The 15919-nt window shown below is 39.9% G+C and overlaps 1 protein-coding gene across 1 annotated transcript; it reads left to right on the forward strand.

Moving 5' to 3' along the window:
- Window positions 1–2580: 2580 nt before the first annotated feature.
- LOC139435052 (putative leucine-rich repeat-containing protein DDB_G0290503) lies at window positions 2581–4286 on the forward strand. The gene is made up of 2 exons (XM_071205360.1): window positions 2581–4158; window positions 4278–4286. Exons 1-2 carry the CDS (start codon window positions 2581–2583, stop codon window positions 4284–4286), a joined length of 1587 nt encoding a protein of 528 aa, XP_071061461.1.
- Window positions 4287–15919: the final 11633 nt, after the last annotated feature.

Below are 15919 nucleotides of genomic sequence, written 5' to 3' on the forward strand. Positions count from 1 at the left end.
AGAACGAATGGATAGGGCATACCCTGAAGTTGTGCACGGCAGTTAAAAAAATGTTCAGGAGCCCAGAATCAATATCAAGAGCCATGCCAATTATAGGCAATATAGAGTTTCTTCCATCTATAAGGGATGGAGGTTTTATCACAATTAACCAAATGTTTGATGGAACAGATGTCAAATCCTTCTCCCAACTTCAAGAACAATATGGGCTCCCGTCAAATGATTTATATAGGTACTTCCAGATAAGACACTATATTACAAGCCACAAGGAAAGAGAAGCAATCCAAAAAAATCCAAACATTATAGAAGCATATTTTATTAGTATTGCAGAAAAATGCTTCCCAAATAACAAACATGTCTCTCACTTATATAAGAGGCTTATGGCAGACGACTCCCAAAACACCTGGAATGTTAGAGATAAATGGGAATTGGAACTAAACATTATAATCGAAGATGCAGTCTGGGAAAGCTTATGTGTGGGTAGCCATAAAGGGATTAATAGTCAGTTATGGAAAGAGTTTGATTGGAAGCTGAAAATCTGATTTTTTAACACTCCTTTTTTAATTTCTAAATATGTACAAGGACCATCAGTCGCATTATGTTGGAGGAAATGCGGAAAAATAGTGGATCATACACATATCTTTTGGGATTGCCCAGTAATTGAAGGATTTTGGAAATCTGTTAAAGAGGAGATTAGAAACATCCTGGAAATGACTGTTCCTCTGGAGCCTATGTTGTTCTTGCTCGGAGCTATACCTACAGACACTTACGATTCAGACCAGAGGTACATATTACGGATACTGTTATTAATTGCCAAAAAGATTATAACTGTGAACTGGAAAAATGCAAAATCTCCGACAATCATTCAGTGGAAGCACAGACTTAAACAAGTCTACACGATGGAAAAAATGACGGCGAGCCTGCAGATAAAAATGGACTATTTTACCCAAAGATGGAACTGTGTTAAAATATATCTGGATGAATCAATGGTTGAAGAGGGTTGTTGAAACTGAACTGAACTTAAGATGAATACTAGGGAAGAAATCCCTGTGTAACTGATCCTGCTGTGCCAAAGATGTCAGTCCCTATGTACAATTTGATTTTACTTTATTTATTTTTATATCCCAGTTTGTATTTATTTATATTATTTACTTAATTATTTCAATTTATAATGGATTTGCTTTATTTCAATATTAACTATACTTTGCTTTGTCATGTAATCATCTGCCATTTGAATGAAAACGTCCTATGTCAGGATATGTCTTGTCTTGTTTTGTTAAGAGGAAAATAAACAGTTCAAAAAAAATATATATATATATGCATATTGACAGTGAAAGATATATATATATCTGTAGACTATCTGTCAAATATACAGTACACTATGCAGCGCCAATTTACAGCTCAACATTTAATCATAGAATATAATTCACATCAAGTGTGCAAGAAATAGCATTTTCAATTAAATATAAATGTTCAAGGTGCAGTGTGAAGACACTATCGGATTAGTGAATTGTGGTTGAATCAGAGTTCACACAGTAGCGATCACAGTTTCTTGATTTCCTTGTTACTTTTTCAATCAGAACTTATGTAATATATAATATAGTATAATATAATCTGTGCATAATATAATATAATCTGTGCATATGTTTCTTGGCTTAAATTATGTCAATTTATTGCTGATCATATTGTTAATTTCCCAAACAGCAAAGCTCTCAGCCCTTTTTTGGCTCGTGGCATGCGCCGATGTTTGCATCTGCACATACAGATGTTGTGCAGGGTCACAACAATGGAGAACATCTTGCCATGTCTCCTAAATCCTTGCTGCAGCCTCTGGATCAAGTTCTTCTCTCCGCTGATGAGAAGCTCAAGAAGCAGAGCCTTGAGGAAGTCGCCTTGAGGGAAGAAATTGCCAAGATGGCACTGAAGCAAGTCAGCACCTCTAAAGCCCTCGAAGAGCTAATGGGCCTTCAGACCCAGGCCAAGATGGAGAAGGAGGAGATGGTGTCAAAGTTAAATCAGATGGAGGAGGACTTTAATAAAGAGAAGACAACTTGGTCGGGTCTGAGCAGCCAACGGCTGGAAGAAATTAGTAGCTTAGGGACGGAGCTGTCGGTTGCTCAGTCACACATTGACCACCTGAAGGAAGAAAATGCCAGGCTGACGATCAAGGATGACAGCACCTCTGAAGCCTTCGAGGAGATAATGTTAATTCAAACCCTGGCCAAGATGGAGAAGGAGGCCAATATAAATCAGATGGAGGAGGACTTTAACAAAGAGAAGACAAGCTTGAGGACGGAGCTGTCGGATGCTCGGTCACACATCGACCACCTGAAGGAAGAAAATGCCAAGCTGACGATGAAGGATGACAGCACCTCTGAAAACCTCGAGGAGCTAATGGGCCTTCAGACCCAGGCCAAGATGGAGAAGGAGGAGATGGATGCCAAGTTAAACGAGATGGAGGAGGACTTTAATAAAGAGAAGATATCTTAGTCGGATCTGAGTGAAGAAATTAGTAGCTTAGGGACGGAGCTGTTGGTTGCTCAGTCACATATCGACCACCTGAACGAAGAAAATGCTAAGCTGATGATAAAGGATGACAGCACTTCTGAAGCCTTCAAAGAGCTAATGGGTCTTCAGACTCTGGCCAATATGGAGATGGAGGCCAAGGTAAATCAGATGGAGGAGGACTTTAACAAAGAGAAGAAGAGCTTGAGGACGGAGCTGTCGGATGCTCAGTCACACATCGACCACCTGAACGAAGAAAATGCTAAGCTGACGATAAAGGATGACATCACTTCTGAAGCCTTCAAGGAGCTAAAGGGCCTTCAAACCCAGGCCAAGATGGAGAAGGGGGAGATGGTGGGGAAATTAAATGAGGTGGAGGAGGACTTGACAAAAGAAAAGATAAGCTTAAGAACGGAGCTGTCGGTTGTTCAGTCACACATCGACCACCTGAACGAAGAAAATGCTAAGCTGACGATGAAGAATGACAGCACATCTGAAAACCTTGAGGAGCTAAAGGGCCTTCAAACCCTGTTCAAGACAGAGATGGAGGCCAAGATAAATCAGATGGAGGAGGACTTTGATAAAGAGAAGACAACATGGTCGGATCTGAACTGCCAACGGCTTGAAGAAATTAGTAGCTTAGGGACGGAGCTGTTGGTTGCTCAGTCACACATTGACCACCTGATCGAAGAAAATGCAAAGCTGACGATGAAGGATGACAGCACTTCTGAAGCCTTCAAAGAGCTAATGGGCCTTCAAACCCAGGCCAAGATGGAGAAGGAGGAGATGGAGGCCAAGATAAATGAGGTGGAGGAGGACTTTAAAAAGGAGAAGACATGCTTGAGGACGGAGCTGTCGGTTGTTCAGTCACACATCGACTACCTTAAGGAAGAAAATGCCAAGCTGACGATCAAGGATGACAGCACCTCTGAAGCCTTTGAGGAGCTAATGGGCCTTCAGACCCTGGCCAAGATGGAGAAGGAGGAGATGGAGGCTAAGATAAATCAGATGGAGGAGGACTTTAATAAAGAGAAGACAAGCTTGAGAACGGAGCTGTCGGTTGTTCAGTCACACATCGACCACCTTAAGGAAGAAAATGCCAAGCTGACGATCAAGGATGACAGCACCTCTGAAGCCTTTGAGGAGCTAATGGGCCTTCAGACCCAGACCAAGAAGGAGAATGAGGAGATGGAGGCCAAGATAAATCAGATGAAGGAGGACTTTAATAAAGAGAAAACAACTTGGTCGGATCTGAACTGCCAACGGCTTGAAGAAATTAGTAGCTTAGGGACGGAGCTGTTGGATGCTCAGTCACACATCGACCACCTGAAGGAAGAAATTGCCAAGCTGACGATGAAGGATGACAGCACCTCTGAAGCCATTGAGGAATTGTTTGACCTTCAGACCCAAGTCAATGAGGAGAATGAGGAGATGGAGGCCAAGATATATGAGATGGAGGAGGAATTTGAAAAAGATAAGACAAGCTTAAAGATGGAGCTGTTGGATGCTCATTCAAACATTGACCATCTGAAGGAGGAGCTCTTGGATAGCAGAAGAGAAGCAGAGAGAGAAATCACATCTCTTCAAGAAAGTTTCAGCATTCAGATACAGGAGAGTTCTGCAAGGATTTCTGCCACTGTGGATCACTGGAGAGAGGTAATCCGAGGCACAGAGGAGGAAGCTGCCACAACATTAAGGGAATCGAAGGAAGCGTCGCATGGGAGATTTAAAGAGTTGGAAGAGAATATTGAATCAAAAGGAGATCTCATCTCCAGCTTGATTGATAAAATGAGAGCATCCGCAGACAGTCACGAGAGCCAGAAGAGCGTTGAGAGTAAACACGAGGCTCTGGAAGAAACCTACGAGACGGAGCTGACGGAGAAGGAGAACAGCGATCAAAGAAGAGTGGCAGAGATGGTGAGCAGGAACAAACTGGAGAAGTTGTTGCTCCAAAAAGAAGCAGAGGGCATATGTAGGACCAGCGCACTGGAGGAGGAGATCCAGCGGCTAATCAGAGAGAAAAGGCAGCTGCAGTTATGACTGCTCTACTTTCAATTCACATTTTAGGATATTATATTAGTTTGAACATGAGTAGGTGTAAACAGCTACAGACTTTATGCTAAGTTAAGCTAATGTTGCAGTTTTAGCTCCGTCAAAAACAGGCATAAGTATTGAAGTCTTGGGGAAAATGCAAATAAGAGTATCAAACAAATTCCCTCTTTAAAAAGAGCTAGCTAGGCTAGCGGTTTTATCCAACTTACCCCCCTTTGAAAACCAGGGCTTTTTTATCTCAAGACATTATAAGCATTACAGAAACAATTTCTTTGGAAACAGCAGCGATGACTTGGGTGTGAGAAGTTTTGATTTGGGATTTTTAAATGTACTGATACTGTATAGGTTTTTGAGGTTGTGGCTGGTTCCACCTACTTCCAGAATGTATGCTAAACTTAGATAGTCTTGCAGTTCTAGCTGTTGTGTTAAACACAGACATGAGTGTAAAATAAATATTTTCATCTATCTCTTGGAGTAGAAGAAAATATGTGATGTTCTTATCTGATGCTATTATAAGCAGGAGGACACAATTGTTTTCCTGTATTCAAATATGTTTTCCCAACACCTCGGTTAGGGTTTAAACACCCTGATATCTTCCTTAAGATGACATCTGTCTTTCAACTTTACAGTTTTTAAAAGCACAGCCGATAGTACTCTGTGAGTTTGATAACAAACGAAAATGTTGGACCACACTTTCACTGGCTAGCTGTATTCAGATTGCTATTCAATTCATTTAAATCAGATGCTTCCCAAAAAGCCAAAAAAGAAATGGTGGAAGAGACGACTTCATCTCAGGAGGCGGCTACATCGAGCCACAGCTAGTACCTCCAGAGACGGGCTCATATAACACTGTTAATGCAGCCATATTACACTATTATTACACCCATATCACACACATATTACACCCACATTACACTTTTATTGCACCCATATTACATTGTATTGCACCCATATTACTATGTTATCGCACCCATATTACACTGTTATTATATTCATATTACACATTATTACACCCACATTACACTGTTTTGCACCGATATTACTATTTTATCGCACCCATATAACTATGTAATTGCACCCATATTACACTGTTATTGCACCCGATTACCCATTAATACACCCTTATTACACCATATTACACCATTATTGCACCAGCATTATACTACCCATATTACACAATTATTTCACCCATATTACACAATCATTACACCCATATTACACCTATATAATACTGTTAATACACCGACATTACACATTAGTGCATACTACCCATATTACACTGTTATCGCACCCATATTACACTATTATTACACCCATATTACACTGTTATTGCGCCCGATTACCCATTAATACACCCTTATTACACTATATTACACCATTATTGCACCAGCATTACACCCATATTACACCCTTAATACACCCATATTACACCATTATTACACCTATTACACCCATAGTACACCCATATTACACAATTATTACACCCATATTACACAATTATTACACCCATATTACACGATATTACACCATTATTGCACCAGCATTACACCCATATTACACCCTTAATACACCCTTAATACACCCATATTACACCCATAGTACACCCATATTACACCCATATTACACAATTATTACACCAATATTACACCATTATTACACTTATTACACCCATATTACACAATTATTACACCCGTATTACACCATTATTGCACCTATATAATACTGTTAATACGTATTAATGTAAGTCACTTTGGATAAAAGCGTCTAACAAATTACATGTAAGGTAATACACCGACATTACACATCAATGCATACCTATTGCACCCGTTTTAAACCATTATTACAGCCATATAATACCCATGTTACACTGTTATTTCACCTATATTACACTGTTATAAGACCCATATTACACTGTTATTGCACCCATATTATCCATCAATACACCCATATTACACAATTATTGCACCAGCATTACATCCATATTGCACTCTTAATACAACCATATCATACCCTTATTATTATTACACCCATATTACACAATCATTACACCCATATTACACCATTATTACACCTATATAATACTGTTAATACACCAACATTACACATGAATGCATAATACCCATATCACACTGTTATTACATCCATATTATGCATTAGTACACCCATATCACACTGTTATTACATCCTGTTACAGCCGCTGCTACCTTGTGCCTTTAACGTTGTGTGTATGCAAATGAGCTGTGCCTTCCTATGCTGTCAGTGGCCGCCCCGACCTCGCAACATTCGCGGGGATTGGACAGACGTCACTCAAGCCCTGCCCGCTTCTGCCACCTCACCCGGGGGAGGAGGATAAAGGCTGGGCACGAACATCTGTCTGGAGGCCCTGTATTTTGTGACAGATGCCTCAACCCTCTACTTGTGACAAAGCCTTCATCCTGTGATTCTGTTAGACTGCGTAACAGTGTATTTTCTGTGCCTCGTTAGACTGCTTAGCAGTATAGTCTGTAGGGTTCTGTGCGATCTCACTGGTTAGCAGTGTGTCTTGGTATTCTGTGTTTAGAGTAGGGTTGGTGTGTGTGTGTTGCGTAGATCCAGGTTGCTTAGCTCCTGTAGACCCGCATTTAGATTAGTGACATTGTGAAACAGCTTAGACCCAGGTTAGCTTAGCGCCTGTAGATCAGCATTTGTGTATATTGCTTAGACCCCGGTGATTAGCACCGGTTGATCAGCAACAGCTGTGTTTCCACACAGTCTCCTTTTGTTTAGTGTTTTGTTCCACTTTAGAAGTGAGGTGCGTTCTTTCTTTTGTAGCCTACTACTGTGCAACTCTCTTTTGGAGTCCTGTGTTGTTTGGTCCGTTGTTGGTCCAGGCTGTTCGTTTTTTGTTTGTTTTGTTTGTTTATTGTATTTAAAGGACAGTGCACATTAATTCACATTGCTGTAAATGAGCCAGTATTAGCCAGCAGGCTAATTTTCAACTGTTGTCCTTGGCAAGATGTTAACTGACCACAACAAGACTAGACAATAAAAACATAATTAAATAGAGTACAGCAGACAACATCAGTACACCAATAAATAAATAGCAGTACAACAATAAATAAATAGCAGTACAACAATAAATAGGAACAGTAGTACAACAATAGAGAGGAACAAACAAACATGCAAACAGATGAAATATCATCATACCTTGATTCAGTTAAAAGTGTTCACATTTTTGATTGTTTAAAAGCCAATTCTTATGATTGTGGTTAAATGTATGATAAGAGGTGTTATTCCTGATCTGTATCGGTAGTGTGTTCCAGAGTGGTGATGCCCTCACAGAGAAACAGTGTTTGCCAAAGGAACTGGACCTAAGAGGGACTACACAGTCCCCCCTTAGGGCAGACCTTGTGGTTCTGCTGTTTGAATTTTTCTGTTGTATAAAAGTGCAGAGTGGTGGGGGTGCCTTGCCGTTTAGAATTTAAAAAATGAGACATGCATCAGTGTGTTTTAATATATTTTCCCAGCTGAGCAGGTTATGTTTGTCCAGGATTTTACAATGGTGGTATAGCTTTGGTTTTTTGTCAAAAACTTTGAGAGCTTGCTTGTAAAGTGACAGGATAGGCCTTAATGTTGTGCTATTCACCTGGGTCCAGCTGGTCATACAGTATGTTAGGTGGGGAAGGATCATGGCAGTCATATAGAGTTTTGCAACAGGTGTTGTCAAACAGTTCCTTATATATCTAACATTTGCTAGATTGTATTTAGTTATTTGCATTACCTTTCTCACTTGTTTATTGAAGGATAGAGTAGTGTCAAGGATAATGCCTAGATATTTGAAATGTGTAACTGTTTGAATGACCTCCCCAGACACATAGACCTTGGGTTCACAGTGTGATACAGTGTTGGTCTTGCTAAAAAACATACAGACTGTCTTCTTAACATTCAGACATAGCTGTGAGTCAGTAAGCCATTGATTTACATGAACCATTGCATCATTTAATTTGGCCGCAGCTTGGGCCTTGGTTTTTGCATGGACATAAATGACAGTGTCATCAGCGTACATTTTCACCTCACATCCAGTGCACACTGAGGGCAAGTCATTTATATAAAGGCTGAATAGTATTGGGCCCAGGATAGATCCCTGGGGTACACCCAGTTCATTCCTCAGGGGTGGTGATGTCTCGCCACTTACCCTTACACACTGAACTCTGTCTGACAGATAGGAGCTCATCCAGTCTATTGCACTGGGTGAGAAATTAAAATAGGACATTTTGTGAATGAGTACTTGATGATTGACTGTATCAAAAGCTTTCTTAAGATCTAAGAAGATTGCTCCAACAATGCCTCCTTTGTCCATTTTTAATTTAATATTTTCCACATGGAAACAATTTGCGGTCTCAGTGGAATGATTGGCTCGGAAACCGAATTGCATGGGGTGTAGTGTGAAAGGACTACTGTTAAGATGTCCAGTCAATTGCTCAGCTACACATTTCTCAGAGATCTTAGACATGACAGGTAAAACACTGATGGGCCTATAGTTGTTTGCATCAGTTGTGTCCCCGGATTTGTGGACTGGCACAACAATGGCTAACTTCCAGTCTTTTGGGAATGTTCCCTCCCTAAAAGAGGTGTTAATTATTTTGGTAATTGTCCCTGTGAGAGTAGTAGCATGTTTCTTTAGAAACAGAGAATCCAGTCCAAAAGTGTCTTTTGATTTGGAATTGTTTAAAGAAGAAATTATAGAATTAACTTTGGATTCAGAAGTCTCTGTCAGGGAGAAGACTGGCTGTGTATAATCAATAGGTGATGAATGTATTTGACCAATTTGGGGACTGTTTATAGTCAGCCTCACCCTTCGTGTGTTTATCATTGTTTTGTTCAGTTACCGTCATAAATAAACCCACCGGTAACCAATACCAATTACAAACTGGTCGTGTCGTTCCCCTTTCTTACCCCTAGCAAAGATGGAACGTAACACATCCATATCTATTATTACACCCACATTACACTGTTATTGCACCCATATTACACTGTTATTTCACCCATATTACACTGTTATTGCGCCCATATTACACTGTTATTTCACCCATATTACACTGTTATTGCACCCGATTATTACCCATTAATACACCTTTATTACACCATTATTGCACCTGCATTACACCCATATTACACCCTTAATACACCCATATTACACAATTATTACACCATTATTACACCTATATAATACTGTTAATACACCGACATTACACATTAATCCATACCTATTGCATACATTTTAAACCGTTATTACAACAATATAATACCCATATTATACTGTTATTACATCCATATTGCATTTTATCGCACCAATATCACACTGTTTGTACATCCATATTACACATTAGCACACCCAATTTACACTATTATTACACACACATTAAAATTGTATTGCACCCATATAACACTGTTGTTGCACCTATATTACACTGTTATTTCACCCATATTACACTTTGATTGCACCCATATTACACTGTTATTGCACCCATTATTATTTCACCCATACACTGTTATTGCACCCATTATTATTGCACCCATATTACAATGTTATTGCACCCGATTACCCATTAATACACCCTTATTACACCATATGACACCATTATTGCACCAGCATTACACCCATATTACACAATAATTACACCCATGTTACACCTACAGATGTAGCGCTTCGTTTCAGACGCCTACCCGGGCGGGTCCGTGATCGGCACGGGGTGGGCCCCTGCTGAAAAGGAAAACCCCCCCGCAGGATTTGAAACGCCCCCTTGATAAATACATTTAATTATAATGAAACCAGCAGCAATGGATCATGGATCCACCAGGGGGAGCCGTGAAAAGCTGCCACACTGGAACTCATGTGAAATAAACAGCTGATCTACAGGGATCTGATATAGCGGATATTTGTTAAGATCCATATATGTCACGGATAGGATCATATTCTGTGCTTAAGTAAGAGACATGTAATCATTTACTAAACATCACCATGTTTTTATTTAACAAAATAATGTTTAATTCACGTTGGCGTAAGTACAAAACCATCGCTATGTTTTTAGATCAGGAAATGCATCCAGGGTCAAACAAACGATGTTCGATCGTGATCCTCGCGATCATTTAATGTATCATATGTTCGCGAGTTGAAATGAATGCACTCAATTTAATCCACGTGAGTTTACAACAACGACAATAATCGCTTTGTTTTTATATCACATCCGACGCAGCGGCTCTCCACCGATCATCCTAATCCCACGGGCAAACAATAATATGTACAGTGTTCATAGTTTACTGTATTATTAGTGTCTAATATTACTGCTATAATAATCACACATTGAGTTGTTGAAATCAGACCGTCGTTTTTTTTAAACGCTCTGAATGAAACGGCAGCTCTCAGGTGATCAGCTGTGTGTTTACACAATAACATATGCATAGTAATTTAATACCTTCCAACACACATTGTAAGAACAGTTCTGTTTCATATGAGTGTTGAGAGCCGTATCCACAAATCTACTAATTTTGCCCTCAGTGCACCAGATTGATGCATTTAACTTCAATTTAAATAAAAACATCTTCTGTTGTAACAACAATAACATTATAAATAGTAACATAGCATGGTATTGCACATTTACTGTAGCTTTGAGTGTTACTGGCCTGAGATTTTTGTATTACATGAATGAAGGTGCTTTTTAATATAGACTTTTCAGTGTCCCACATTTTGCACAGAACTGTCCCACATTAGGAAAACAGATTGTCTGAGACAACTTGGCACTAAGAGTACTAATATGTCTACCATTTCTTGTATGAGTTTAATATCTGCATGTTCTCTTTTGGTTTGATTAGGACACATCCTGGGGATTTCAGAATGTTACTGGATTTTGATTTATTGTATCGGCTTCATGTCGCAATAAGTCTGAAATGCAAAAATTGTCCACATTAGGGCAATTCACCCTGCTGCTTGTTGCACCTGGTTAGAAGCTAAACTGCATTTCGTTGTCTCAGTACCTGTAATCTGTGCAATAACAATAAAGTTGAATCTAATCTTGAGCAGGAACTAATGTAGGCTATTTACTTAGTAGGCCTACATATCTACTGTAGGATATAGGAGCGGAAGGAGGAACCTATTGCGGTGAGCACGTTGCAACTTCCGGTTGTTGTTGTCATCTCCGGGTATCCCGTGTGCCTGTTCTGTTGCTGATAGCTTATTAACTTAAACTTAATCGATCGTTTTAAAACTCTTGATCACGGCAACTGCCTGACGTTGTAATCACACGTTACTACAGCTTAAGCACTCACAACTCTCATTCTCTTAGCGACTGTAACTCAGTTGCCTACACAGTTGCCTACACTCTTTTCGGGTTTGCTAACGGTAGCTACTTTAGCTTGATAGCTAGCCATGGCTCTTTCCCCACCTTCTGGTGCTATTTCCTGCTCTTCCTGTCTCATGTTTGGTTACTTCCCGGCCTCCCTTACTGGTAAGGATACATGTGTTAAATGTAGTATAGTTGTTAGGTTGGAGGCGGGAATCATAGCCATAGAAGCCCGGCTCCGCATCTTAGAAAGTAACTCAGCTAAAGTAAAGCCCATGTTAGCATGTGCGGACCGGCAAAAGGAAGCTCCTCTTAGCCGTCCCCCGGCAACTCCCGAGCAGCAGGGAGGCTGGGTGACTGTTCAGAAGGGGCATAACGCGAAACCCGCAGGTCCCCACCAACCCGTTCACGTATCTAACAGATATTCCCCACTCAGCGAGACACCCGCTGAGAAGCCAACTCTGGTTATTGGTAGCTCTATTATGAGACACGTGAATTTAGAGACCGAAGCCTCCACAGTCACATGCATTCCGGGGGCCAGAGCGGGCGACGTTGAGGCGCATCTTAAACTGCTGGCTAAAGCTAAACGTAAATACAGTAGGATTGTTATTCACGTCGGTGGTAATGATGTTCGTTTACGCCAATCAGAATGCACCAAACTTAATGTGGAGTCGGTGTGTAGTTATGCTAAAACAATGTCGGACACCGTAATCTTCTCTGGTCCCCTCCCCAATCTGATCAATGATGACATGTATAGCCGCATGTCATCATTTCAGCGCTGGTTGTCTTGGTGGTGCCCAGCAAACAATGTGGGCTTCGTAAATAATTGGACAGCCTTCTGGGGAGAACCTGGTCTGATTAAGAGAGACGGCATTCACCCTACTTTGAAAGGTGCAGATCTCATTTCGGCAAACATTTCAGGGCTTTGTGGACGTAATCCATGACAAACTGGAGTTGAGACCAGGAGGCAGAGTCGCAGTCTTACACGCTTCTCTGCGCTCTCTCCTAGGCAGTCACCCATAGGAATCCCGAACCCAATAAAATACCCAATATTAGCGGTGTGTGTGTCTGCCCAAGGACAATTTAAGGTAAAACCTAATAGAGGTGTCATACATAATAACCTAATAAAAGTAAATGTAACAACTACTACAGTGCAACAAAACAGGAAGATTAAATGTGGTCTCTTAAACATAAGATCTCTAGCATCTAAAGCAATATTGGTAAATGATTTAATATCAGATTATAATATTGATATATGCTGTCTCACTGAAACTTGGTTGAGACATGAAGAATATGTCAGCATAAATGAGGCCACTCCACCCAGCCATGTCAACACTCATATTGCTCGAGGCACGGGCCGAGGAGGTGGAGTTGCAGCAATCTTTGACTCAAGTTTACTTATCAATACTAAACCAAAATGTAATTATACCTCTTTTGAAAGCCTCGTTTTTAGTCTTACGCATCCGACCTGGAAAACTTTGCAGCCAATCTTATTTGTTACAGTGTATCGTGCACCAGGTCCTTATTCAGAATTCTTATCAGAATTCTCTGAGTTTTTATCAACTTTGGTTCTTAAAACAGACAAAGTAATTATCGTAGGTGACTTTAATATTCATGTTGACGATGATAAAATAGCCTTACTGTTGCATTTAACTCTATATTAGATTCTGTTGGTTTCTGTCAGAGTGTAAATAAACCAACCCACTGTTATAATCACACTCTCGACCTTGTTCTGACTTATGGTATTGAAATTGAGCAACTATTAGTCGAACCGCATAATCCTGCTTTATCCGACCATTTCTTAGTAACTTTTGAAGTACTGTTACTAGACTACAAAGCATTAGTCAAAAGCTCTTGCAGCAGAAACCTATCTGTTAGTGCTATAGCCACATTTAAGGAAGAGATTCAACCAATACTTAACTCGATAGCATGTCTGCATGTAGGGGAGGAAACTTATACAAAATGTACACCACCCCAAATTGATCATGTTGTTGATAGTGCTATAGATGCGCTGCGAATAAAATTAGATTCTGTTGCTCCTTTGAAAAAGAAGAAAATAAAACAACATAGATTAGCTCCATGGCATAATGCCGAAACCCGCAAAATAAAGCAAAAGTCTAGACAACTTGAAAGGATATGGCGTTCCACTAAACTTGAAGAATCTCGTTTAATTTGGCATATTACTCTCAATGAATATAAGAAAGCACTGCGTAAAGCGAGAGCAGCCTACTACTCTTCATTAATAGATGAGAATAAGAATAATGCAAGATTTCTTTTCAGCACTGTAGCCAGGCTGACAGAGAGCCACAGCTCGATTGAGCCTTCTATTCCCTTAGCACTCAGTAGTAATGATTTTATGTGCTTTTTTAACGATAAAATTGTTACTCTTAGAAACAAAATTAATGACCTCTTGCCTTTGACCAGTATAGTGTTATCAACAGCTCCCGGAATCGTAAGTTCTAATATTACACTAGATAGTAAACTAGAATGCTTTTCAGCCATTAACCTTGAACAATTACATTCAATGATTCTCTCTTCTAAACCATCAACGTGTATGTTAGACCCAATTCCAACTAAGCTGTTGAAGGAAGTTTTTCCATTAATTAGCACTTCTTTATTAAATATTATGAATATGTCTTTATTATCAGGCTATGTTCCACAATCATTCAAAGTAGCAGTGATAAAACCGCTTCTTAAAAAGCACAACCTCGATCCAGAGGTTTTAGCCAACTATAGACCTATTTCTAATCTTCCGTTCCTCTCAAAAATTCTTGAGAAAGCGGTCGCAAAACAGTTGTGTGATTACTTAAAAAACAATGATTTATTTGAAGATTTTCAGTCTGGCTTTAGAACACATCATAGCACAGAGACAGCTCTGGTTAAAGTCACAAATGATATTCTAATAGCCTCAGACAAGGGACTTGTCTCTATTCTTGTTTTGCTGGATCTTAGTGCTGCATTTGATACTATCGACCATGATATCCTATTGCAAAGACTAGAGCACTTAGTTGGCATACAGGGAACTGCTTTAGGCTGGTTTAGGTCCTATCTATCTGAACGCTCTCAGTTTGTACGTGTTAACGATGAATCTTCCACGCAAACCAAAGTTAGCTATGGAGTGCCACAGGGCTCAGTGCTCGGACCTATTTTGTTCACATTATATATGCTTCCGTTAGGCAATATTATAAGGAATCATTCTGTAAACTTTCATTGTTATGCGGATGATACTCAACTATATTTATCAATCAAGCCTGATGAAATTAATCATCTAAATAAAATTCAAGACTGCCTTAAGGACTTAAAAACGTGGATGACTTTAAACTTTTTGATGTTAAACACGACCAAAACTGAAGTTATTGTACTTGGCCCGAAGAATCTACGAAACAAATTATCTAAAGACATACTAACTATGGATGGCATTAATTTGGCCTCCAGTGAGACTGTAAGGAATCTTGGTGTTATATTTGATCAGGATTTATCCTTTAACGCCCACATAAAATCAATTTCAAGGACCGCCTACTTCCATCTACGTAACATTGCAAAAATCAGGCATATCTTGCCTCAAAACGATGCAGAGAAACTAGTCCATGCATTTGTTACTTCTAGGCTGGATTATTGTAACTCTTTATTATCAGGGAGTACCAAGAAGTCAATCAAGTCGCTTCAGCTGATTCAAAATGCTGCGGCTCGTGTACTAACCAGAGTTAGGAAAAGAGACCACATTACTCCTGTTCTGGCTGCCTTACACTGGCTCCCTATAGAACACAGGATAGAATTTAAAATTCTTCTTCTCGCCTACAAAGCCCTTAATGGGCAGGCGCCATCTTACCTTAAAGAACTCATTATACCCTACTGTCCTACTAGGGCATTGCGTTCCAAGAATGCAGGGTTGTTGGTTGTTCCTAGAATCTTTAAAAGTACAATGGGAGCCAGAGCCTTTTCTTATCAAGCTCCACATTTGTGGAATTAGCTTCCAGTTTGTGTTCGGGCGGCAGACACCCTATCCGTTTTTAAGAGTGCGCTTAAGACCTTCCTTTTTGATAAAG

The sequence above is a fragment of the Pseudochaenichthys georgianus genome, chromosome 14, assembly GCF_902827115.2.
Source record: "Pseudochaenichthys georgianus chromosome 14, fPseGeo1.2, whole genome shotgun sequence".
Lineage (NCBI taxonomy): Eukaryota > Metazoa > Chordata > Actinopteri > Perciformes > Channichthyidae > Pseudochaenichthys > Pseudochaenichthys georgianus.

Bases quoted from the DNA above. Each gene is read 5' to 3' on its own strand.
- LOC139435052 (XM_071205360.1), top strand. From the start codon at position 2,581: ATGATAAAGGATGACAGCACTTCTGAAGCCTTCAAAGAGCTAATGGGT.